Source organism: Sinohyriopsis cumingii, chromosome 17 (genome assembly GCF_028554795.1).
Source record: "Sinohyriopsis cumingii isolate HCF-2022 chromosome 17, ASM2855479v2, whole genome shotgun sequence".
Lineage (NCBI taxonomy): Eukaryota > Metazoa > Mollusca > Bivalvia > Unionida > Unionidae > Sinohyriopsis > Sinohyriopsis cumingii.
Genome location: NC_142977.1, coordinates 36,831,110 through 36,856,901, shown reverse-complemented (window position 1 = coordinate 36,856,901; position 25,792 = coordinate 36,831,110). Strand labels below are relative to the sequence as shown.

General features: G+C 35.3%; 1 protein-coding gene across 4 annotated transcripts; it reads left to right on the top strand.

The window, feature by feature from the left end:
* The first annotated feature begins 9,800 nt into the window (after nucleotides 1-9,800).
* Nucleotides 9,801-23,205, top strand: LOC149778435 (uncharacterized). Of its 4 annotated transcripts, none has more exons than XM_089939259.1 (9): nucleotides 9,801-9,994; nucleotides 12,078-12,195; nucleotides 12,678-12,778; nucleotides 13,632-13,773; nucleotides 14,159-14,253; nucleotides 17,025-17,130; nucleotides 18,923-19,007; nucleotides 21,092-21,287; nucleotides 22,573-23,205. In XM_089939259.1, exons 1-9 carry the CDS (start codon nucleotides 9,854-9,856, stop codon nucleotides 22,693-22,695), a joined length of 1,107 nt encoding a protein of 368 aa, XP_089795385.1. In that variant the 5' UTR covers nucleotides 9,801-9,853; the 3' UTR covers nucleotides 22,696-23,205. The 4 variants fall into 4 exon arrangements, with proteins under 4 accessions (XP_089795385.1, XP_089795388.1, XP_089795386.1 ...); XM_089939262.1 differs by having other exon boundaries at nucleotides 9,856-9,994; nucleotides 12,075-12,195; XM_089939260.1 differs by having other exon boundaries at nucleotides 9,871-10,012.
* The last annotated feature ends 2,587 nt before the right edge of the window (nucleotides 23,206-25,792 follow it).

The following is a 25,792-nucleotide window of genomic DNA, read 5'->3' as shown; positions in this document are numbered from 1 at the left end:
TCACTAAAAAAACAAATAGACGAGTATCAAATAAAAATAAAGAAATACCAGCGCAGATTAGTTACTATTGATGTTGTTGTTTATACCGCATCAGCAATAATCGCCGGTGCGGGTATTGTTTTATCCGTGGTAACAACAATCGCACCGATCGTAGCAACGATAATAATTTCATCAACAACAACGATAGCTGGCGTTCTCAATATCATTGCAAGAAAAATATCTTCGTGCACAAGTGAGAAACTATTATCGTACAAAAATAAACTAACTAAGATCAATGACGCATATTCGAAGTTATCATCGCTGATTTCCGAAAGTCTCAACGATGGAGTTATATCCGATACAGAATTTTATTCGATGATCAACATCTACTCTGAGATTGAACAAATGAATAATAATAATGTCCGAGTTAGTCCAGATAGTGACAAACACAACACCGCCGACAACAACGTTAATATCACTAAGCTCAACTAATCCAGAATTTAGTATTAGTTTTCCAATTCCAATTAGCGTCAAGGAAATGGCATTGATACAATTGCGTGTTTATAATAGCTGGCCTAATATCAGATCAAAATCATTCGGTAAATTATTATCAAACAATTCACTTGTTGTTGCTGATAAGAAACACGCCGATGGAACTCCTAGTTGGTTTGTCGTTAGTATACCAACTGGCAGTTATGAGATTGAACAGATAAATAGCGAGTTCAACACTAGAATATCGAATATTACTGGCGATGCTAATCCAGGAATAAAGATATCAGCACATGAACCAACGTTATCATCAATCATTGAAGTAAAATCGCCATACATGGTAGATATTTACCGTTCATCTATCAGGACGGTATTAGGCTGGCCTGATATTCCGCCTGGTCGAATAACAACACCAGAACCGAAGAAGACCGACTTTATCAGCAATGAAAAAAACTACCACGGAATTGACTTGGACTATATTGATCAATATGAGAAAACTAAGGCGAGTTTTGATTTTTCATCAGGATCGGTTTATATGCTAGATTTGTTCGAGGATAGTATTACAATATTATTTGTTAAAATTATCGACAAATACGAAGAACAAAAGGATCTACTGGAACATTATTTCCAAGAGTGCGTATTTAATGTACAAACTTCGTGTAACGAAATTATAATAACAACAGAGCGGATAAATAAATTAGCCGCTGATATGGAACTTATTAACAACCTAGCAACGGGCTATATACAAAACAGCGCCGTCTTTGGTATGGGTTTTATTATTAACGCGTTTATGCAACGACATAATCTAACCGAGAGGACGTTGCCAAATTATAAGTTTCCCGGCTATAACGTTGATGAGATGAGAAAATTTGTCACTGATACAGTCGATAGGTTATTTCCTAAATTACACGACGCGTGGGTTAAGAAGAAATCACAAGCAGAATCAATCTTGATGCATGATAATGATGGACTTGGACAAGGGCGTCATATTTCTCCTGGCATTGTTAATATAACCGAAGTTATCGCTGTTTATCTTCATGCTGATGTTGTAGAGGGAAGTTATAATGTTGATCCTGCAATATCAAGAGCGGAGCAGGGATTTATATTATACACGTTTTCTCCTAACGTCTCTCCTGGTTATCTGATAATAAAAGAGCCAGTTAATCCGTTCTATCTGCGATGTCATAATCGATTATTATCAAGGATAAATTTCAAACTAACGAATCAAGATGGAAATTTACTTGATATTCGCGGAGAAACATTAAGTATCAGCTTGTTGGTAAAATCCTAAATCTGTATCCCAGGGAAAAACAAACGAAAAAAATAAATAAAATCCAGGAGAATTTTCAAAATTAATATGTTTTTTTATTTTTTGTGAAATTTATTTAGGAATTAGCTTACTTTCATCGACAAGTCTTTTCAACTGTCTGACGCGCGAATTTGTAATTTTTCTTGATTCGTATGCGTCAGATAAAACCGACCTAGCCTTTTCTACCAGCGTCGATAATTTAACGAAATCCTCGACGTGATCATCGCTGACTGTCGCAAGTGATTGATACATCGCGATTTGGATCTTCTTTATTAATTTATATTCTGACGGCAGGGTATATTTATATTCGAGTCTCCCCAGGATGATTGTTTCGAATTCTGATCGAATTTTATTTGTATCTAGATCCGATGGAAGATCTATCTTTTTTTTCAGATCATCAATCGCTACAATGATGTCGTTTATGGTTTCCTCATTCATTATATTAATTTTGTAGTATTTAATTATTCTTCATTGTCGTCATCGAATATTATTGGAACATAGAAGAATCTGATCCACTCACCGAGATTGTAGGAAAACGTTCTGTGAATTATTCCCTCCGCTGCTCGCCATATCGATACTGAAGTAATTTCATAAAATTTTGCAGCAGCACTCATCGACACAAATATAATTTCTTCATTTGTTTCTTGATTTACCGACTTAACTGACTTGGCATATTTCGGATGTTTTCCAGTGTTACCAAATTTTGAATTTTCACTCGAAGTTACCACGCGAAGATTGGAAAGTTTATTGTTGAGTTTATTTCCGTCAATGTGATCTATAACCAAATTATCCTTGATGAGTCCATTGAAACACTCAAACACAAATCTATGAGCGAAGTAATCTGTTCTTCTTCGTCTATTATTTTTGGCGATTGAAATTTTGAGATAACCATTTATATTAATATGACCAACAAGATTCTTTGTCTTGATGTGTCTGACACTTCCATCCTCAGATGCTTCATAATCATCAATGGTGGGATGTGATCTATACTCGTTCATAGGAATCGTTGATTTCATTTCCATATATAATATTTTATACTTCTAAATCATAATTTGCTTTGAAACGATTAATATAATCTTCTTCACAAGAAATTACTGAGGAAGATTTCTTTTCATAATATCTCCGCAGCTCACGATATTTTTTCCCACCACAAGAGAAACATAATCGAGTCTTTCCTCGAATACCAACTTGGCAAATCAAACATCGTTGTGGTCCTTTGTTGCCTCGTCGAACTTCGTATATATGAGCGCCGCAGTATTCACCTCTGCAGGATTTATCGCATGACTTTGTTGATCCAACTATTATCCACGCGCATTGATTCATTATAATTTAAACATTTGTCTAAAATATAATAATGGATTTATTTGATCTTGATGAGGCAGAATATATCATTCCTGAAGTTGATCGAGCGAAGAAAGAATTTTTCGATGATGGAGCGATTCATGTTTGGTCGACGTGGAAAACTAACTTCGTTGATGCTACGATGAATCTAGAGCGAGCAAAGAAGATAATCGAACACATAAAATCTGAACACAAAGAAGAGCGATTTATATTTGGAATAAAATTTATTGCACAAATGCCCGATGATACTTGGATTATTCGCGATAAACGAGATCCAGTGCGCGGTGGTAAAAAAAACGTCGTTCTTGATAAGAATTCGAAACCAGGATTGTTATTGGGAATTGATGGTCCTTATTACGCTAGAGCTTATCCTTCTAGCGCTGTTGTTTATGGAATTTATCAGCTGAATAATAATCCTGATGCGAAAAATTTACCCGCGATGAAAGAATCACCGATGATAAATTGCGTTGCCGAGCGAGTTATCGAACACATGAAAAATGCTCGTCGCGGATCTGGTCTGACCCAATTGAGATTGGATAAAATTAATTTATGGGCAAAGACAGTTACTGATGGTGCATCGATTGATGATGTTGCTGCGCTGAGCAAGAAACTTAAATTTCCTATTACGGTTAAAACGTTATCGGGTGAAATATTATATTCATCGCCGTATAGTTCTCGAGGAACACCAATCGAAATCGTTGATCATAATTCGCATGCGTGGACTCAGTCAGTGATGATATTCCCGAAGGATCGCTCCATTAAATTCTATCCCGTGGAATCTTCCACGGATGGTGGAAAAGACAATTCTGATGCAATGTTCCGATATATCAAATTATTAGCCAGGTCTGATCCAATATCGATTTGGTTATTCTCAAGTGAAGAAAGATATGATCAATTTATCTTGCCACGAGGAGATATTTACCGAAATGAAATACTGCATGAAGCGATGAAAAATATCGCGGAGAAGTATTCGTCAAATCCAGATCAGTTACTGACAAATTGCTTTACTGTTCCGTCTGTTGCTGCTCACGCCGCCAGAGAAAGAAATTCGTGGAAACCTACAAGGAATGAATTTCTTAATGATATTCAACTTAGCTGTATCGAATACGGCCATGGAGGATTATGGAATACCAAATATTATTTCGAAGATATGATTTCCGTTGATATGAGCGCTTGCTATCCTGGAAGTTTCCTTGGGTATGGCGATTGTGCAGATTACTTTGCTAAATTCGGCCATCCAACCAACGAGATGACGAGAGTGGCAATTAACGGACCGTTACCCGATTTTGTCATGACCGGATTCGCTCATGTTACTTCGTTCGAACTTGCTGAAAATTTACATAAAATCTGCTATATTTGGTTTGGTCGGCATTTATCTCAGCGAAGATGGGTCCCTACGGTATTGTTGAGATATATGTTGGATTCGTCGATGTTGATATCGCTGACGGTGAGTGAAGCGATTATATCCTATAGGAAACAAACTGAAGTGTGGTTGCCGACGGACTGCGAGAACGCGAAAGATATTGGAAGAAAAATAATTGGTAAATTTACTCAAGGAGGATCAGTTGATCATAAACACAGACACGCTAGGTTATTTATCAATGACGCTGAGATGGATTTTATTATTGCCGATACGGTGTCAAGAGGAATATTTTGCAACAGAGAAAATATTATTATTGATGGAGAAAAATTAGGAACCGTGATAACTTATCTTGATGGAGAGTCAGCGCAGTATACTCATTTACGGTCGTCAATGCTAGCTTATGTGAGTATTAATTTGCTGTCGATGATAAATAAATTTGCCGATATCGCGGTAAGGGTTGCAACGGATTCGTTTTATATTGATAAAAAATATCAGTGCAGATTAGAAAATTTAATCACCGATGGTTCTTGGGGAACTTGGAGAATAAAGAACGAGGATATTCTAGATTATTGCGAGGACGCTGATGTAGAAGATTGCGATAAGTTTCATAAAGACCAATATGATGAAATATCAACAGCAGCATCTGCTTTTGATCCGATTTCACGAAACAAATTTGTTTACCTAAATGGTCCTGGCGGTAGTGGTAAAACAACAAGAGCAATAAATTTATTTTCAAACTTTGATATGATCGTGTTGACTCCAACTCACAGGTTAGCTCGAGAAATAAAACAGCGTGGTGTTAGTTCTTGTACTTATCACAGCTATTTCAAGTACAGCGGTGGATTATGGGATCCAGCTCGCATGGGAAACAAATATATCAACAAGATTATAATATTTGATGAAATTTGCACAGTAAATTTAATTTTGTTAAAATCATTCTTGAGTTGGCTAGAAGAAAAAAACACCGCAGTAATAATGTGCGGCGATCATGGGCAGCCTGATCCTATTGATGGTGAATCTCCTCACAGGTGGCTTAGAAATTTTGTAGATTATTATGAGGAGATTGACGCTGATTATAGATCCAATGATAATTTACTAACTGAATTTAAAAAAATGATTCGATTGCAACCTAATAAATTTCAATGTGATGTGATGAGAAAAATAATTGACGAGACTTCGATGGATAATTTTCTAAATTTGTGGCGTCCAGATCATTTGATCGTTGCTAGCAGAAAAATTATTCGCGATGCTATTCAGGAAATACTATTTAAGCTTCACTGTGAGAAATTTCCAACATTGCAGGTACCGTTGTGTTATAGGCCAGCTGATACTAGAAAACAAAATATTAATGTTACTTTGCCATGTGGAGAAGAAAAAATATTAGTTTTGAACGATATTATTTTCGTCGATATTAATCTTGTCAATGATGCGATAAATGCTGAAAGATCGCCATGGAAACTTGGATATGCAGCAACGATACATTCATCGCAAGGGTTAACGGTAGATGGTCAAGTCTGGATTGTTGATGATAGAATTTCCTGGTCGAATTTAGTTTATCTAGCTGTTTCTCGAGTAAGAAAATTATCTCAGTTAGGTAGAATTAAATTTCACATTAACGAAGCTGGTGGTAATTGAGTATCCTTTGGAATTACTTGTAGTTCTTCTTTGGTAAATCCGCGTTGTGGTGCTAACGAATCTAGAAAATAAATTGCTGGTCTTCCTGACGATCTTGTTACAGCTGATATTTTATGCGTTGTAACACTCCAGTTTGGATCGGTTGCTCTTTTTCTGCCACCTTCGGCTTCTCCTTCTTTATACAAATACCTTACAATAACGCTACCTAGCACAGGCGAAATTATTGAACTTCGCTTTAGTGGTATATTTGGTTTTGTAATTGCAATTACGGGTTTCATTGATATCGTTCGTGTTACTTCGTTATTTAGCGCATTAATCACGTGAGGCAATCTTGTTACCCAATCGTGAGATCGTTTATCTTGGATAAATTCTCTCGCGTATTGATATCCGAATAATCTTTCCGCTAGTGTTTTGTTGAATCTTTCAACGATGGCTTGATTGCGATGAACACCAACTATGCCACGCCGAATTTTAACGTTATTCTTTTTCATTAACGCAGTAACCGCGCCAAGAAATTCTCGTCCTGGATCAATCTGAAGAAGACTCGGCCATGTTAGTGGAGATCGTGAATAAATTTTCTCAAATGCATTTGCTATTTCAGTTGCTGTTTTATTCGATAGTGGTTCTGCTTCTTTGTATCTGCTAGCAATATCAACAATCGTCAGAACATATTTGTATGTGATTCCATTAACGGTATCGTGAGGAAGAAACATTAAATCGGCTTGATGAACTTCGTTAGGTACACTGACGGAAAAACTCGCATATGGTATTTTCTTAGGAGGTGGAAGATAAATTTGCCAAACCGCTTGCTTTGATAACCATGATGCAGCGGTGGATTGTTTTACTTTTGCAGCCTTGGCAAGTTTGGCAATTGCTGATTTTCCTTTCCAGAATCCTCGCGGAGAATAATATATTTGCTCCATTATAAATTACCAGCACCGAGTACTAATTTACCTTTCATTGCTCCTTTTATCAACCAAGTTGCCAATTTTTCTTTGAATTTTTTATTAGGAATGGCGTCTATTGCGTGAATTAATTTAATATCAGCGAGATGTCTTTGTTCTAAATCTCCACTGCGATATGCAAGATCGTGATAGTAGCACGCGTTATCAATAGCATTTACTGGTTCTTCACCAGGATTTGGTTGATTATTATTATTAAGTCTTATATCTAGTCTTGTACCAGGTCCGCAATAGTTGTATCCTGGCAGATGCTTTTCTCCTGGATATTTCGCCCAAGGCAATCCTGGCAGATTTGTTAAGGAGGCGGCAATGTCTCCTCCGGTTCTTCTATCTTTTTTTTTACAAATCTAAATTTGCTTGTTCCACAAACCGCACATTCACCTCTGATAGCATTTCTGTTGTTGCGTGTAACGACTTCGATTGGATTTAGCGTAGCAGTTCGAGTGCGACACTTAACACAATATGAATCCATAATATTCTAATAACATGAATGTAATTGATTTTTCAGCCACGAAAAAACGCGAGCAAGTAAAACACATCGATGCATTACCGAATTCGATTAGAATGATAATTATTGGACCATCTGGTTCTGGAAAGACGCAGTTGTTGTTGAATTTGATAATGAGATGGCTAAAATGGGATAAATTATATTTGGTTGCACCATCCGTTGATGATCAGCGATGTTATCAAGTACTAAAGGAATTTAGCGATAATACTGAGGATGGCACAATAGAATTTATAACGGACATCAATGAAACTCCATCAGTGGAAAGTTTAGACGGCGATGCTAATAATCTTGTCGTTTTCGATGATGTGATGCTGGACAAACAAACTAACCCAGCTAGGATATTCTCGCGTGGCCGACACAAGAACACCGATGTGATTTACGTGACGCAGCGATATACGCAAATTCCAAAGGTAATTAGAGATAATTGTAATATTTTATCAGTTTTCAATGGCGTTGATACTCACACGCTGAGGAATATTCATCAAACGTGGTGCAACGGCGACATGGATATAAATAAGTTTAAAAATTTCTTCAGTCACGCTCAGGCAACTCCACACGGTTTTGTCACGATTAATCTTCATGATCCGCGTAGTAGGTATCGAGTTGGTCTTGATCAAATTTACTCATAAAATTGCAACCCAATCTTGCAATCACAAACAAATTTTACAATACCCCCCCCAAAAAATGCTGCTTTTTTTTATGCCTAAAAATGCACTTTGGGTTGAAATTTTGCGGATTAATTTGCGTAGGAGGCGTTATTTTTGAAATCTGAGGCTTCTACGGAGAAATGTTGTGTGGGAGGCTTAAATTTATCTGAGCCAGGGGGTCTGTACAACTTTCCTTGTCGAGAATTATTTTTGTGTCACGGAGAAGATGACCCCCCCCTAAATTTTGTTGTTTTTTTTTATGTCTGAAAATGCACTTTGGGTTGAAATTTTGCGGATTAATTTGCGCAGGAGGCGTTATTTCTGCTTTCTGAGGCTTCTACGGAAAAAGTTTGTTTGGGAGGGTTAAATTTATCTGAGCCAGGGGGTCTGTACAACTTCCCTGCTGCTCCCAGTTAACCTTGCCTGGGCCCTTCCCGAACCCAAATAAGGTGTTCATTTTGTAGCACCCGGGGTTCGCTTGGGGTGTGTGTGCTTGATTGCACAATTAAAATTCAGCCTGGACAGACCTCTGAATCTCTAAAATTTTGTTCTAACATTTTGTTTCGCATTTACCGATTCGTCAGTGTGTGTGTTCACACATAATTTAAAAAAAAAAAAAATAAAACAACCAAAAATTACAACAATTACCCAAGAAAGTCATTCAACAGATATTCAAGATCTATCAACCTGGGCCCAGTCATTTCCTATTTGCTATTTTATACATGCCTCAGATTAATATATCAGTATTACAACAGGTAAAAGCAACAATCTTACAAGCCTCGGATTGGCCTTAGGATAATTAATGAGTCAACGTTGCTTAGCTGAAAATAGCATTTTTCGTTTCATTTCAGATTACGAAAACGGTGCGGGGGGGGGGGGGGGGAGGAGAGACTCCAAAAGACGACGCCATTTTTTGGGTCGGTTGACCCCCTCCTTCTGCTTACCTCTGATGGCGTTGATACACATGCGCTGCGAAATATTCATCAGACTTGGTGTTCGGTGACATGGATATGATTAGGTTTAAAAACTTCTTTGCTAATGTTCAGAAAATCCCATATGGATTTGTTACACTAAATTTACACGATCCAAGAACACGATATATCAATGATTTTGATGAAATCACAATTTCCAGAAGCGTTATTAGAGTGACGTGGTTGCGTTCCCCAATTTATTATAAGCCTTATTTTCACGAAATAATGTTTTGCCTGTTCAGCCTCCCTCACTTCAGCTCCATCCCCCCCCTCTCCGGCCATGTATGACCAACTTTCTTGTAAGCCTTTTTTTGACCGAATATTTGGTCTGTTCAGCAACCCTGCTGTTAGATATCATTACCTATCGAATGCAATATAATATTACAAATAAATATCGGTAAATAAATAAGAAATTATAATTGGTGAGTCACAGCTAGAATTTTAATGTATCCATAATCCTGCTACATACCATCCCTATAAGTACACTTAAACCCGACTAATAATAAAAAGTAATATTAGTAAACGTGTGAACGTGACAGGATAAACGCATTCCCCACTTCAGCCCCCTCAATAGTTTGGTCAAAGGTCAAGGGTAAAGCTTGTACAAGAGACGCAGTTGACCGACATCCTTTCCACTCATAGGTACAAGATGTCACTCCGACAAGAGAAGGCTGAGTCGAAAAAGGAGGTTTTATCACATAAAAATCCATTTACTACCATTCCTCCCCAACCGACAGAGAAAAAACCGGGACAGCTTCCTCCAGACAAAATCAGACAGTTCTTTGATGAGGTAGTCTAGTTGTTGGAGGTATCTCCTTTTGATCATTATGCATTCTCTTTTTAAAATCCGCCCACCAATAGAGCGCTCCAGAATGACGTCATGACCAGCAAGTACTGGTACTTACTGTTGATTTTATTTTCAGTTTGTGAAGTTGAAATAAATTATTTCAGTCTTTAGAACCTGTTACAAAACACACATAAATAGAACGCAAATCAGGCGTCATGTTAGTATCTGTATTTGTAATTTATAAGTTGATTTTTCCTCCGTGTGCCATGTTAAAAATGGCTAATTTCGGTGGTCGCATATAGGAAAATCAGCCAGGTTGCCATGGCATCGTCAAGATAAAATGGGCAGAAAATCGCCTGCAATCGAGAAGCATGTATCAGTGGTAGGGGCAGGTTTTCCACTAATTTATTATTATAGTAAATCTGCAGCTCGATGGTGTAAATTGTGTTTTGCAGAATTAAATTTTGGATGTCAAAATCTTTTTGTTTTTAATAATTTTGACCAATTTTGAGCAATCTTTAATTGTGAAATCAGTTAGAAAGAACTGGCACTGAGATGTATTTATGATTATTTTTATTTTTGTAAATAAAGTGATGTGGTACAGATCAATTATTTGTTCTTTGTAATGTCAGTATTCAGAATAGATTGATAATAACAGTTAATACCACGAACTGGCTATTCTTCTTTAAAATAATTTAAATTTTACCTGCATTTTGCCTAAACTATATATGAAAATTTTAAATTAAATACCAATGCCTTTAGATATCTTAAGAAACTTGTAAAGTCCAAGTCTAACTTCATAAGTACATTACACACCAAAAACTTGTACCAACATTTTGCCTTACATTTAGTATAATGAAAACACGTTTGTATAATCTGATTCCTTGGTATAAATGTCCACTTTGTCATAAAATGAAGTTTTAATGTGTTGAACTCGATTTATGTCGTATTGTTGACATTGTGTACATTTTTTATGTACCCCATGTGACGGGAAGAGTTCCTATTCTTGATAATATGAGGTGACCTATTAAAAGACGCATTTCAGGGTTTTTCCCAAAATATGCTCACACTTCATTGCATTAATTTTGTAAAATGATCTCCAGAGTATTTTAAAAATAAAAAAAATAGCTGGAGCTAAGTGTATATATTTGTTTATTTAGTTTTACTGTATTTTGAAAAATGATGTTTATTTCTGCCGAATATGTTTTACAAAAGTCCCAATGTCATATATGCTAAATATAGACAGTTGACCATTAAACAATGAATACATTTGGATGTAATGTTGGCTTTTTATATATGAAAGCGGAGAAAGTACCAAAAGTAATGAGGTTGCCAGTTTGAGAAAAGAAAAAATATTGATCGCTAGCACCGTCTAGCATCATCCCCGGTTGCTAATGTTCCAGGTTTAATATGAAAATAACGAGTGAAATATTGCTACAAATTGATGTGTCAGTGACGATGTTTAATGGCACTTCAGCACAATAATGGCTGTATTGTTCCATGTAAGAAAAAGGTTTGAATAAAAGGTGAACTTTAAACAAGTTACTCTTACCTCCATTGACCATACATGTCAGATGTCTCAACAACAGCTTAAGATGGTAAATTCTTGACTGTTTCTGCCTTGGTTATTAAAACATGCTAACAGTATGTACCAGCTAATAGATGGTTTTGTTTTTAGCAATGGATGTCAATTTTAGTGATTTGATACAAGAGATAAATCCTCTCTAAATCAACAGTTGCTAAAATATAATGATCCAGAATTAAAATCCATTTTAAATAAAATATGAAAAATACATCTGTACACACACAAAGGCACACACACATATATAAGATGACAGTACGATACATTTAATGTAAGCCGATGCTGAGCTTATCATACGTGTACCCGAGTCCTCCCTCCCACCCCAAGTTGCAGTGTTACTGGATCCACCACTGTTAATACTCATTGTTTTTATTGTATCCTAGGCTTTTTATGTCTCAAATATTTTGTTCTACTATAAGTCAGGGTGCATATCTCAACTTCAGCATACACTTCCTTTTTAATAAATAAGGTTTACATTCAATATCAATTGTTTTTCGTCAGTAGGGATACACCGTGGTTGAAGAGTTTTTCACCACAGCTGAACTGCAGCAATGCCGTGATGCTATCGCAGAAATGGTGGATTCACTGGCTCGAAAGCTCTATGATGCTGGAAAAATAAAATGTAAGAAGACATATTTACATATATATAATGAGAGAGAGAAAGAAAAAACTAGAGGAGAGTCTGTCTAAAAAGGTCTAGAGGGCAGTTATGGTGTTGCACCTTATTTATGCCGGTCTAGTTTTAAAACAGCAGCAAATGTCAATGTGCTATCAAATATTGTGACCTCAATTTTGCTTTTGAACTAAAGATGGAGTATTTTGATCAGGAAGTGAATTGTCTTTATTTTGTGGATTGAAATATGATGGCAAAATTGATGCTGACATAGTTACAGCTCAAATAATTTCATCCATTGCTGAAATTGGAAAGTGTGTATCCATGTGTGTGTGTTTCGTACAAAAGACAGTCACCGTGGAAGAATTTTCTTTTAATTTGGGATTCATGTTTGATATAGTATGTATTCATTCAGTTTTAGTCATAGATATACAGTGAATACTAAAAACGCTCCATATATTGATGTAGACTTTTTTTTTCCTCGGGCCCAGGCTTGTATGAAGAATATGGCCTATTTCAGCGACTCAGCAAACTTGAAGAGGATTTCCAAGGGGCCAACATCATTCTTTTTAAACGTCAGAAAATGCCCAAGGTATGAAGGGGAAAGAGAAATCGTTGTTACTGAGTATAAAAAAACCTCTGTAATTCCAAAAGTTTGTCTTTAGTCACCACTCTGAAAAGATTTAAATATATGATTCTTCTTGAGAATCAAGATTGTATAAACTATAATGACCTTAATATAAAAAAAAAGATTTTGAAAATTGTGAGATTATCAATTCTTAATTTATAAAAAGGCATGCAATTACTGTGTTTAATTACTGAATGGATTTGTAACAAAGCATTTGAGGCTCTTTTATGTTTCATGAACATGTTCATCTCTTCTAGATGTTTTTTGTAAAAAAATGATTTCTGTTAGGTATCCCAGGCCTGAAGTTATTATTTCTACTTAGTTGTGACGTGGTGTTTTTTTAAATAATAATGATAATAATAATACCTTAAGCAATCACTTACCTCAAATCAGATCTGGGACAAATTTTGAATAGTAGCTTGTTTTGGCCATTACAATTAGTAACAAATAAACTGCAGCAACATATGGTGAAAAAGGTTTCGATCTTTCATTTGCATGCTAATAAAAAAATAAGCTTAAATTTGTATCTGAGAATTGTTGAATTTTGGTGGGCATTGCGTGCTGTGTCTGTTTACAGAGGTCACATAAAGCTTACATATGTTCATATTTTGGTAATTTTGTATGACATTTCTTTGTTCTCACATTTTACAAGTGTTGGTTTGTGTATTGAAATGCTTATTTATACTATTCATACATTATTGAGAATCTGATGATAGATGATATCGAACTCCGTTCTGACTTTAGCATACAACAACGTATACCACTTTGCAGCTGCAACCAGCACATTGCTATAAATCTCTCTTGCCTTGATTGCCAGGCATTTCAGGATATCTGGTGCAATGAACGAGTGCTTAATATGATCGAGCAGTTGATTGGTCCAGACATAGCCGGACATCCTGTTTGGAATTTGCGTACTAAGACACCTCGCAGCACTGCCGTAGATATTCCATGGCATCAGGGTAATGACCTTTCAGTCAAAATGTCTTTTTTTATAAAAAAATTAGAGGATAACGAAACATACGAAAAGAAAACTTTATGGAGAATCTCATGAGATGTACAGACATGATAATATATTTTCATGTTTCTCTACATTGAGCTGAATGCACACTTTCTTTCTATCTGTATTTGTAGTTAATTTGACATTTAATTTAGTCTGTTGACCAATGTATGGCACATTGGGAAACTGATGTTGTTCAATTAATCTGTTAATGTAGCAATGCAGTATGATGAAAACTTTGGTACACATGTATTGGAGATGGATATCTAGCGAAAAATATGTGTAATATTTAAAAGCTAACAAAAAATTTCATTGAAATGAGTTTTTAATGACCTCTCCTCTTGTAGATAGTGCCTATTTTAGTGAAGATTCATATGATCATCTGATTCCCACGATGTGGCTACCTTTCCTGGATGCTGTTCCAGAAAATGGCTGTATGCAGGCACGTAAAGAAAATGTCTTGCAAATCCACCCACCATCATCGCAAGCCACATCGATAATCTGCTACACTCCTATCTCATCTGTGGCCACCTGTGCATAGATTTGCTCCATCATGAGGACACATGAACAAGATATGTCATCAGCAAAACACAGTAACAGTCTCTTAAACGTTAATGAATCAATCGATAAATGACAGCTTGGAAGAGACCACTTTCACAAGAAAAATTACTTGCACTGGCAGTGGTTGATTAAGCAGATTTATACATATTCATATGAAATGAGATTTCCGCACACAATGATTGGTTAAGCATGTTTATGCATATTCATGAGAGATGGGAGAACTGTGCACAGGCTTCAGTGGGTGAGAGAGGAGAGTAGCGGGTTAACTCCCATGCATTAGCGATGCGAGGGTTAAAAGCGCCAAGGGCAAATGTTCTTTAGTGGTGCACATACTTTGTTATAGAGAAACTTTGTTATGTCAGTTATACCCAAACGTTATAAATATTGTTTTGTGAACAGTTTTCCCCATCACACTAAGATGCAAGTTAAATTTCAGCAGCTAAAAAGCTTCCCACTTCAACTAGGCTTTGCAATGATGATTTACACACTTGCTGTAGGCCTGATCCAACCAAAATTTAGCCAATAGAAAATGTTAATACTGTGATGGTTTTTCATGCATTATGGTGAAACTGGCTCTTAATGCGTACTGGTATCGTTACACTGCTGGTATTGTAACCTTTGATGTCGATGTTCATGGCATTGTTTTCATTCTTTGGCATACATTTAACCACCATTCAACTTGAGGCAAGCAATTTGACTGTTGCCAGAAGGGCAGAATGTTCCTTATAACAGTCTGGAATGATATGCTGTGACCAGAACATTGTTTTTATGAGGTGTGTTTGATGAACTTAATTATGATGAAGAGACATGGATTCATGTTCAGAATTAATCGGAATCAAGGTTGCCAGGACCTCTGGATGGGGGGTTACATCTTGCCATTTTCTCAGTCGAAAACAATGAAAGACTACCCAGATTATAATTATGTTGGTCTGACTTCTTTGCATCCATTAATCATTTTGGGCACTGTAGCAAGCATCTGTCTTCAGTCTTGGCACACTTTTGATTTAGACGAGCTATTACTTTCACAACTGAGGGTTTCTTGGTGCTCTCCTGAGCAGTACGTGCTACAACACAGTAAAACCTGCTATGAGTGATGTGTGCTATGAGGGACCACCTGTCATTTACAACTATAGTCGTAATGCATGGACCCACTTAATTATATAAACGCTGTGTCATGAGCAACCACCTGCTGAATGCAACCACAATGTCTTAGCAAAAAACGCATTTTCCTACTGCTATGAATGACTGCATTGAAAAAACGATATTAAACTTTATTTAATTCCTGTAACAATGACCGATTACACCGTTCTACCCCCTTCCCAAAAAACAAACCAAAAAATAGACTCTGCCTATATTTAAAATAGTTTAGGTATGCTTCTGTTGTAAATCAGACTGATGTATACCATATGTACATGTAAGACAGAGATAGACACCACTGATCTTTATGTAATCATTTGTAACAATGACTGCTTGAATAGTTAAGATTGTTCTGATAAAAACAAACATAAAAAGAGCAAACCCTCCCCCCAAAAACACACACAAAAAACCAATTTGTATATAGTGACAGATAGTACAGTCTGTAAACCAGGCTAGTGTACATGTTGAGAATTGCCATTTTAGTGCCGAAGTTCAGGTAGTGGTTGCATATATTATTTTGTCTTTAGAGTTAATCCGTATTGCCTGGGGATAAATAAGGTCTTTGTCTGTTAAACCAGCAAGTGAGAATCGTTTGCAGGATTTGATTGATAGTTTTAAAGGCTTGTGATATTTGTTCATTTTTTTCCCCAATGTTAACTTAGTGATTACAATCCCAATCACCAAGCTGTTGCCTATTCAAGTTGGTGCAACCGGGTTACACACTTTGCTTAAAGAATTAATTCCTGTATGTCTTCTTTGAATTAAGCCATTGATGTTTGTCTCTGAGTAAATGATTCTGTTTCTGGATGAGATAGCTGTTTCTTTTTATTTCATTAATTGTTAGATGTGCAATGTACATGTTTAGATTTTCCATATTTCCCCCAAATCCTAGTCAAAAGTGTCCTTGCAGCCATTATTAAAGCTGAGCACAATTAATATTAACGCCTAGTATTTTAATAACAATGGAAGTACCTCCAACTAAAAAGAGACAAATTTTAACGCTGGAGAAAATAATTATTGTAATTGAAAGAAGTGAAAAAGAGCAGACCACTCGCAAAACAGTGGTTTAAACGTCGGTAAAACAAATTTAGGGTCATTTAAGGGAAAAGTAGTAAATCAGAAACGATGTCATACCTTAATACATGTACATGTGATTTTCAAATATAAGTTTATCTTTGTTGCTATAAAATTTGGTTTTCAGATGAATACATAGGATATTTTTAGCAAGAACTCTTAATAAAGGATAGAATATATGTGCAGTGATTGTGGTTACTTTTCTTTAAATTGTTCTGAAACTGGACCTTGGAAATTGGTCTTTTAATACATACTTGTTATGAGAGACCACCTGTCTTGAGAGACTGTTTTTTTTTTTTTTTGTTGGCAGAAGGAGCAGTCACAAAAACAGGTTATACTGTATCAGAATCACAAAAACTGATAGCAAAAGAAAAGTTCTAAAATGCCTGCTTGTTTTCTTTTATTTCTTCCATGATGATCATTACCTGGGTACCAATTTAGGTTGCAAAAAATGGACACAAGAGTGGCAAGGTCGCAGTGCATACATGCTGCAAAGGACCCACGTGGTACGTTATGTTGGAGGAAGAAGAGATGCAGAAAACATTAGGTAAATTTTTGACACTCAGAAGTACTATATAGAATAGATATTGCTGAATTTGATGAATAAATTGATAAATCCATGAATTTATTTGTAAATTGCTATAAAAAAATGTGTTAAATAAATAAATTTATTTAAAGTTTATTTGGATTTTCTACAATATAGAGATTGAGGAGTTTTATGCTGCCTATAGTGGTAATTCCTGTGTTGATACATTTTTTTCCCCAGTGTAATTATCAGCATGAAATACAACTAAATCAGTTAAATATGAAATGCAGTTCATTCAGTGCAATTATTGTGGCATGAATAAGGCAATTGATGAATAGAGGCAAAGCTTATTTTTTTTACTGATTTTCTTGTACTTGTGAAGATTACAATTATTTGATTATATGTATTAAAACTGTGCTAAAAAATTCTGATAGCCCGACGCCCAGGGCCCCTCTTATTTTAGATGGGACCTGTCCTGTATTCTAAGTGAGAAATCCATCAGGCTTGTCAAAATATTTTTTAATTTGCCTGAGAAAACTTGGATCGCACTTATGAAATGTGTAAATGTATTTTCAAGATGTTGACATACCTGTTATAACATGGTGCATTCTGAATCAGATCACCACTGTCCTACATGAAATTGATATCTGATTTTAATCAGATTGAAGTCTGTCATGCAAAAAATATGATTTTGTAATTCCAAAGCCCTTGACACGGTCATGTTTTGAGAAAACACAATTTTCAGTAATCTTTAAAAACAAATATATAAAAACCCAAAACAACCCACACCATTTTCAGTGTATACCCATGATATGTAGCATGTATAAACGTTAAACAGTCATGATTGGAGCCTTGGGCAATTTAAATAGCAGCACTTAAAGACAAAGAGGTCGTGTAAACCACCATTTCACATATTACTTAATTGGCTGACAATAGCTAGTGAGATGTGTTTGAAGGCTGTAGCGGGTAGGCCCATTTTGCTAACTTGCATAGGTAGGATCAGGAAGTGAAACAACCCATTATAGGTAAATGAATGAGATGCTTGATGCATGTACAAGAACAATAGTTATTACATAACATTACCTTGATTGAGAATCTTTAAGCTGTATGTATTATATTTTTGACAAGTTTGTGAATAGCTGCAATGTTTATATGAAGTAAGATTTTACTGCATATATAGAATGCAAAGCATGCCCATTTAAGGTTTCGGAATGGTGCTCAAGTGTAATTCATTTTCGAAGCAGATTTAGAAAGCAATTAGCTATCAGCAAAACCCAACAAAAATAAATTTCAGAACTCTTGGTTGACAGTTTTACTTTGTGAACACTGACACTTGAATTACCTTCAAATCCTAATGAATTTAATTTCGAATTGTACCTATTGCAACATTGTGTGAGTTTGTTTAAGTCACCAGCCTGTAGCCTGTCTCTAAAAATGCTGTCTTTGAGTAAAGGAGTGGTTTCTCTGTGTATAATTATTATACAAATGCATGATTATATTTGCTATATAGATTTAAGAATCAACGTTTACAAAATAATCATGGACTTTCCCTTTGATTCTTTTCTACTCTCCAAAATGTTTGACTTATTTTATACTATGCTGTTTTTAATTGTCTTTTTAAACATCACTTAAGAAACCTGATTTTGGAATTAATAGAACAAAAATCTAATAAATGCCCTCTGGGGTTTTTTAGTGGTTACATTACGACTCAGTTGTATCAAATGAAATGAAAGGTTGGCAAAAAGGTTTGGGGACACTGACTTGTGTTATCATCATCATCATTGTTATTATTATTATTGTTATTATCTAACAGGTGTTGACCCCAAGAAAGATATTCTAACAGTGCCAATCAAGTATGGGGGATTTTTACTCTTTAACAATTTGACTCCACACAAAAGGTAATGATTCTTTACCTGGTAAGTATATCAATGATATGTTAAACTCTTTAGAAGATTCCAAATCAGGAATAACTGGGATCAATCAGATTGTGGAAACCTTGTGTTATTGATGATATCTCTTTTATATTGACAACCTGCTCATTTACAATCAGTGGTTGTCATCACACACTTGTATTCTGTAATCTGGACTGTCTTTCAAAATCAGTAGGAGTAAGAGTTGCATCATTGTTTTCAAACAGAACAGACGAAAGACTGCAATTTCAAGTGGAAAATCAGAAAAAGACATTCCAATATCCCGAATTATGAAACACATTGGTATCCCAGTCAACGTGAGGTGCATAGCAAAAGTAGAAAAGACATTAGAAGAAAGAAAATCATTATATTTCCTTATCGGGGAATAGGAAGACGGAATGTAAATTAAACCACTTAATCAACACAGTTCTGTATAAAAGGATAGCTGTTCCATTAGTTCTTCATGGTTGTGGTCAAAGATTGGATTGGAAGACATTAAAAGTTATACCTATTTCAGCATCACTGTTTGAAGTTCAGTTAAGAATTTACATGTAACACCTGATCTATTGTGAGCAATAGCATGCTTAGACGGAACAGAATTGTCACTGAAATCAATGAAAGAAATCTTGATTTCCTATACAATTTATGGCATATGCCTGAGAATACATTGTTTATAAGAATATTCTAAACAAGGTTGTATCTTTCCTTTGCAGATTGCACTTTTTACTCCCAAATTATGCTTTTTTGCCATATATAATATGACTCTTGGTGGGTGGGGCTGGTGTGGTTGACATGTATGCTTCAAGTACTTCTGTTTTAATGATTCATTCTTTCAAAGATTTAAAAATATGCCTTACTGTGTTAAAGCTGCCATTTTATTGCAAATACCAATGTCAACTAATGAGTGTAAACGGGTAAAAATGTTAGCCAAGTTTCCAGTCACTCAGTACAGTTTGGCATTTCATAATTGTCAATACTTCATACACATTCAAAAACAAAACGCAGGATCTGAGTTGCATATTTATCAATAATTTTGATATTCTGCATGGTGTATATCTTTATAATGTATCTGATGAAGAATTTGTTCAGCACATACTGGGTAGGGAGTTTGCCCACACATTTATACAGAATAGCCCCGAAGTCTGGGTAAGGAGTTCACACACACATGTATACAGAATAGCCCCGAAGTCTACGGAAATATTATGTCAGATGCGATTTTTTCTGCAGTAAGCTTCTTTGAATTATGCTACTAAATTTAATGTTGTTTGCTTTTTGTTTTGTTTTGTTTTTAATAGATCCATTTTATAATTGATTTTTTGTGGTTGTAAATTTTAGGAAAGGCTAACTAAAGAAATGATATATGAATTAACTTCAGATTAACCTGCTGTGTTATCTCACAGAAACCTTGACTTCACAGAATCGATTATGTTGATATTAAACTTCAAACTTTTTATGTAATATTTATCCTAGTTCTCAACCTTGAAAATTGTATGTATACCTCATATGTATGTTGAGTTAGAGAAAAAATGCATGATTTATCGGAATATCAAGATTAGGAAGCTATAAAACATGTATTTTGCACATAGAATGGACAATTTTGGCCTTAAAATTGGATCTTAATTCATTCTAAATTGATTGCATTATTTGATCCATCAATATGTTCTCAGTAAGACCACCTTTTCGGTAGGGATGGTGATATTGCATTTTTCCATTCATGGATAGGCTGTAGCAGTCGCTGAATGACCGGAACCATTCCTGATCGGGTGACATTGGTATTCTTGTCGATGTATGCATAAGTTTGTAATTATATCTGTAATCGTACGCACTGCCCTTGTTATTCTCACATACCATTTCTCTGCATTATTAATCTCCGAAAAGTGGAAATAAAGGTGGATTGAGTTAGTACATTACTCTAGCTATATGCAATGTTTTTTTTTCTTCATATTTCAAGCAGTTTTATTTGCTGCCTTAAAAATTATATGCATTTTTATATTTAATGTGATTTTAACGTTCAAGCATCATAATAATTAATAACCCTGATGTGAAATTACGTCCTCTGATTTATCCTTCAGTTTACAGAATAATTCAGATGACGTTCGTTGGAGCATAGACCTAAGGTGGCAATCTCCACATGACAATTGGGGTTTCTATGACATTGCAGAGGGGATCATTTTCAGATCATCCACGGATCCAAATATCAAACCAGACTGGAACAAGTTTCTCTCTGTTGATAGGAAAGAAATTTGGCAGAAGAGATACTACAAACAGGCAAACCATGAAACTAATTTCTAGCCTTTCATTTTCCATTCTTTTGTTAGTAACTTATATTTAGTATCATTACACATTATGCCAAAATTCAGATAACCCAAGGCCCAGATACCCATCTAATTATTGATTTGGATTGTCTGTTGGGCTTGGAAAAATGTAATAAATTTAATCTGATTTTCCAGGTGAAAACTTGAGCGACAAAAGTAGGACATGTTTAGTGTGAAATTCTTCAGAGACACTGGTCAGTGATTAATGCTCAGAAACTGCTACAGTGGCCAAAGTGGTTAGACTGGCCTCAAATGTGGGAGGTTGCGAGTTCGAACCCTGGCCAAGTCTTACCCAAGACTTATAAAATGGTACTTGCAGTTGCCTCACTCAGCGCTCACCATTGGTTAGTGTTAGGACTGGTCAGCCTAGTGTCAGGATATTGTGACTGGGTGGGACATGATGCTGCATGTATTCAGCACGATACCTCACTGCAAGACATCACCATAAACTGCCACACTGCAGGTATCATAGCGATATGACTGAAAAATTGTTAAAGCTATGTTAAAAATCCAAATTACACACACACACACACACACACTCACTCACTCACTAATGCTTAGACACCTGCATGGGGTCCATCGGTGTATGATTTGTATAAATTAAATTTAGAGACAAGTCTAGAAAATGTGAGTCAGAACAAGCATTTTTTTATATTTTTTAAATATCAGTAATTGATTATAAAGTGTCTAACACATAAAGTGAAGGTTCTTTGGGGCAGATTTAAATTGTGACAGGGCATTTGTACAGCCACATACAATGAGCTTGTGTCTGAAAAGATATTTTAGAACCATGTTGAGACGAGTCACATTGCAAGATGTTTTTGCTTGCAGAAACTTAAGTATAGAAGAGAGTTTATGGAAAACACATTGCATATTCCATTATAATTATTTACTCTGAAAATAATGTATACATTGTGAAGCAAAATCTTCTATTCTTCTTGCACAAGAAACTTTGAGGATATTTGGAAAGGAGCATGCATACCTTTGTTTCATTTTAATGACTTGGTTTACATGTTTAAGGTTATTCAAATAATCTGAGTTGGAACCTTTCCTTTTATATCGATACTATGACAGATGTATACATATATTTACCTCTGAAAATATTATCAAACTATCCAGCTATAAATACTAATCTCAGCAATGGAAGACTCCATATTTTTGAAAAAGCTTATAAGTTTTGCCGCAGTAAAATAAAATATTAATAGGTAACACACATGCACATTTTTCTTTACTCATAGGTTCAAGTGGAGGATCCCTTTGATACCACAATAACGGGTCCCTGGATAGGCCGATGGGAGATTGTCAATCATAACATTCATACGGAAGCATTCAGAAACATCACTGGCTCAGTCAGCACGTAGGATATGAACTGTAGTATTACTTGTATCAGCCATTTGTACGCAGCACGTACATGTACAATAAATTTGAGTGAACACCTTTAACCATTGAGAAATTGAATCAGGAATGCAAATTTTTGTTGAGTTATGTCTGACTTATTGTCTAAATATTGTGTACGTAATAAGACAACTGACTGAATGACTTGTAATTGGTGACAATGTAGGAAATCGTATCCTTGTTGCAAGAAGAATTTGTAAATATTATTCATAGACTTTTTGTAATCAAACATGGTTCTGCACACTTACCATATACATGGTTGGTATCACACCAAATGAGCTTCAGGCATGATTTAACAGTGAGTTCTTGGTCTAAGATTTAGGCTACAAGGTGTACCTGTAGTGCAATTGCCTGGTGACAAGTTTCAGTACAAGAGACAATGGAATTATTGTTATTTTAGAATTATCGAATAATTAATATTGTCATTGAGTTTGATCATTAATTGAATTTGATCATGAATAAACATTTGAATATGATACATTTGTCTACTTATCTATCTATACGTCTAGCTTGGCTACTGGAAGCAATCATAATGCCTTGGAATTTTCGTTTTTGGAAAAGGCTGGAAAACTGCCATTTTTTTATCGATTTAACACCATGGGATATATACAAGGTGACAGGGTATTTAACTGCAGATTTTCTCTTTAAGAGAACTTATCACGCAGATTTTTGATCCATATATTGTCATCTTGAATCTTTTTTGTAACTACTCTGTGATGTACAATGGAAAATATCCATACACAAAAAAGCAGACACTTCATCGACGATAGCCATATTCATTTCCAATGTGTGTGTCATGAGAAAGATGTAAAAAGTATTATTCTTGTGAATTTTAGCTGTGTTAAGTATCGTTGAGAATCCATTTTCTCAAGTGTAACTTGCATCCCTTACTCTCTACGTTCTCTATCATCAGCAAGATATCTTGATTCACATGGATTGTATATACAAATCATCGTCAACAAAATCAATGAAATGAAAATATATGGTAATGTTGGGTAAACAAATATAATCATTTTGACTTTTTTAACAAGGTTTCCTTTATGCAATATTCTGCTGTTTGCATCATCAGGAACTTTGTACACCATGCCCTATATTTAGTCATTTTTTGCAATTCTCGTGTTTCATTAATCTGTAACATTCTTTTCTACCCAAACACATTTTTACTAACAACCCTTAATATAAATATAAATACAAAACTTTTGTGATGCACAAGTGTTAAAAAACTACATTTGCAACATATTTTTTTATATTTGTTGCCCAGCAATTTAAACCTTAATATTGCTGAACACAAGCAAACATTAATGTAATTTTTGTGAAAGGATATTCTTTAAAGCAATATTTTAAAACCCACACATACCTATTAAAATGATGTATAAGGACCTAATGTACCATAAACTTACTGGCACATTTATTATTTCCAACATATATCTAGAATTTTTTAGTGCAGTGCCTCAAACTTTTTGACATTGATGAGTTATGCTGTATTATGGACACAACATATGTATCAAATGATTTACAATGGCTTTTCAATCTGAAATGTAAGGATTAATATTTCTTAGTAATACATCAAGAGCCTTTAAATCTTTGCCAGCAAGGTTTATCGGCATAAAATTACAGTACATTTTAGCTCATTTTGCCAAGAAAAATGAAAACTATCATCGATACCTTGGACATTCCTATTCTTAGACTACCCATTTTCCTAAATCCTATTATATTTTGTTGTAGAAAAATGTATCATTGTCACTAAAAGCCATTTAAATACACCCTGTATTAAACCCACTGCTACAATATAAATATCTTAAACAGTAAACTAATTATACTTCATATCTCAGAGGCAATAATTTACCAAAAGTCTAACCAATGAAACTAAAAGCTGAAACAGTAATTCAGGTGACACTTTTGATGCAAGAAATAAATAAGAAGAAAACTCATGTTTACCCCATTGGCCATAGTAGACTGTAAAGTATACACCGTCTGACAAGATCTCAAAATCATTGTGACAGCATATAGTACATATGTTCTATAAAATACTACTAAACAGTTATACGGACCAAGGTTAAAGTACCTGTGCACATCGTGAAATTTGGGTATCTTGCTGTGAATGATCTATAATGAGATGCAATTCGATATTTTGTTCTTTCAGGGTAAAAATAAAACAAAGTAACTCGGTAACTCCATATAGTACACTTGCCAGTTTGGTTTATTTTTAGCTAAAAACAGGGCCATATGATTGGCAGCAGGGCCTCATAGTTGACAAAAGGGCATTATTGTTGGTAACAGCAAAAGAGCAACATTGTTGACAAAAGAGCAATATATTTGGGCAGCAGAGTAACTTACATGTAGTTGGCAATTGAGCTATACTGTTGGCACCATATCAGCATGATCGGAAAAAGGGTAGAGCAGCCGCAGGATAATTCAAAGATTGTGAATTTTGTGAAGTTTGAATCGTGAAAGGTAAATTTGGAATTTTGAACAATTCATGTGGTTATATAAACCACAAACACATTATTTTGAAAAAGCACATTCACGTTATGCTGAATACAAAATTACATGTATATGACAACAATTTTAAGTATTAATATCATTGTTTGTTTGCATTGTTTTTCAGTATTGGACAGAATCTAACAGTCATAACAATATCTCAGATAAATTTTACGAAAATATCAGTGTATCGATTTTGGATATTGAATCGTATTTGAAGATACCATCATTATAAATTCAGCAGTTTGGTTCAGTGAAAGTTCAGTCAGACTGAATGAATAGACTCGTTAGGAAATCCACAGAAGAATGAGAACAACTTGAAGATATTAATTTCTACTATACAACAAAAAATCCTTGAAATGTATGAATGTTTTATTTGACATTTTCTCCACAAGCAATGGGCAGTACATATGCAAAAGTACAGGATGGATGTTAATGCTCCGGTGACCTAGTGGTTAGAGTGTCCACCTCGGATGTGGGAGGCCCCAGTAGTGTCAGGCTAAAAAGACATAAAAATGCTACTAGCAGCTGCCTCGCAAGGCACTCAGGATTAAGAGGTTAGTGTTAGGACTGGCCGGCCTG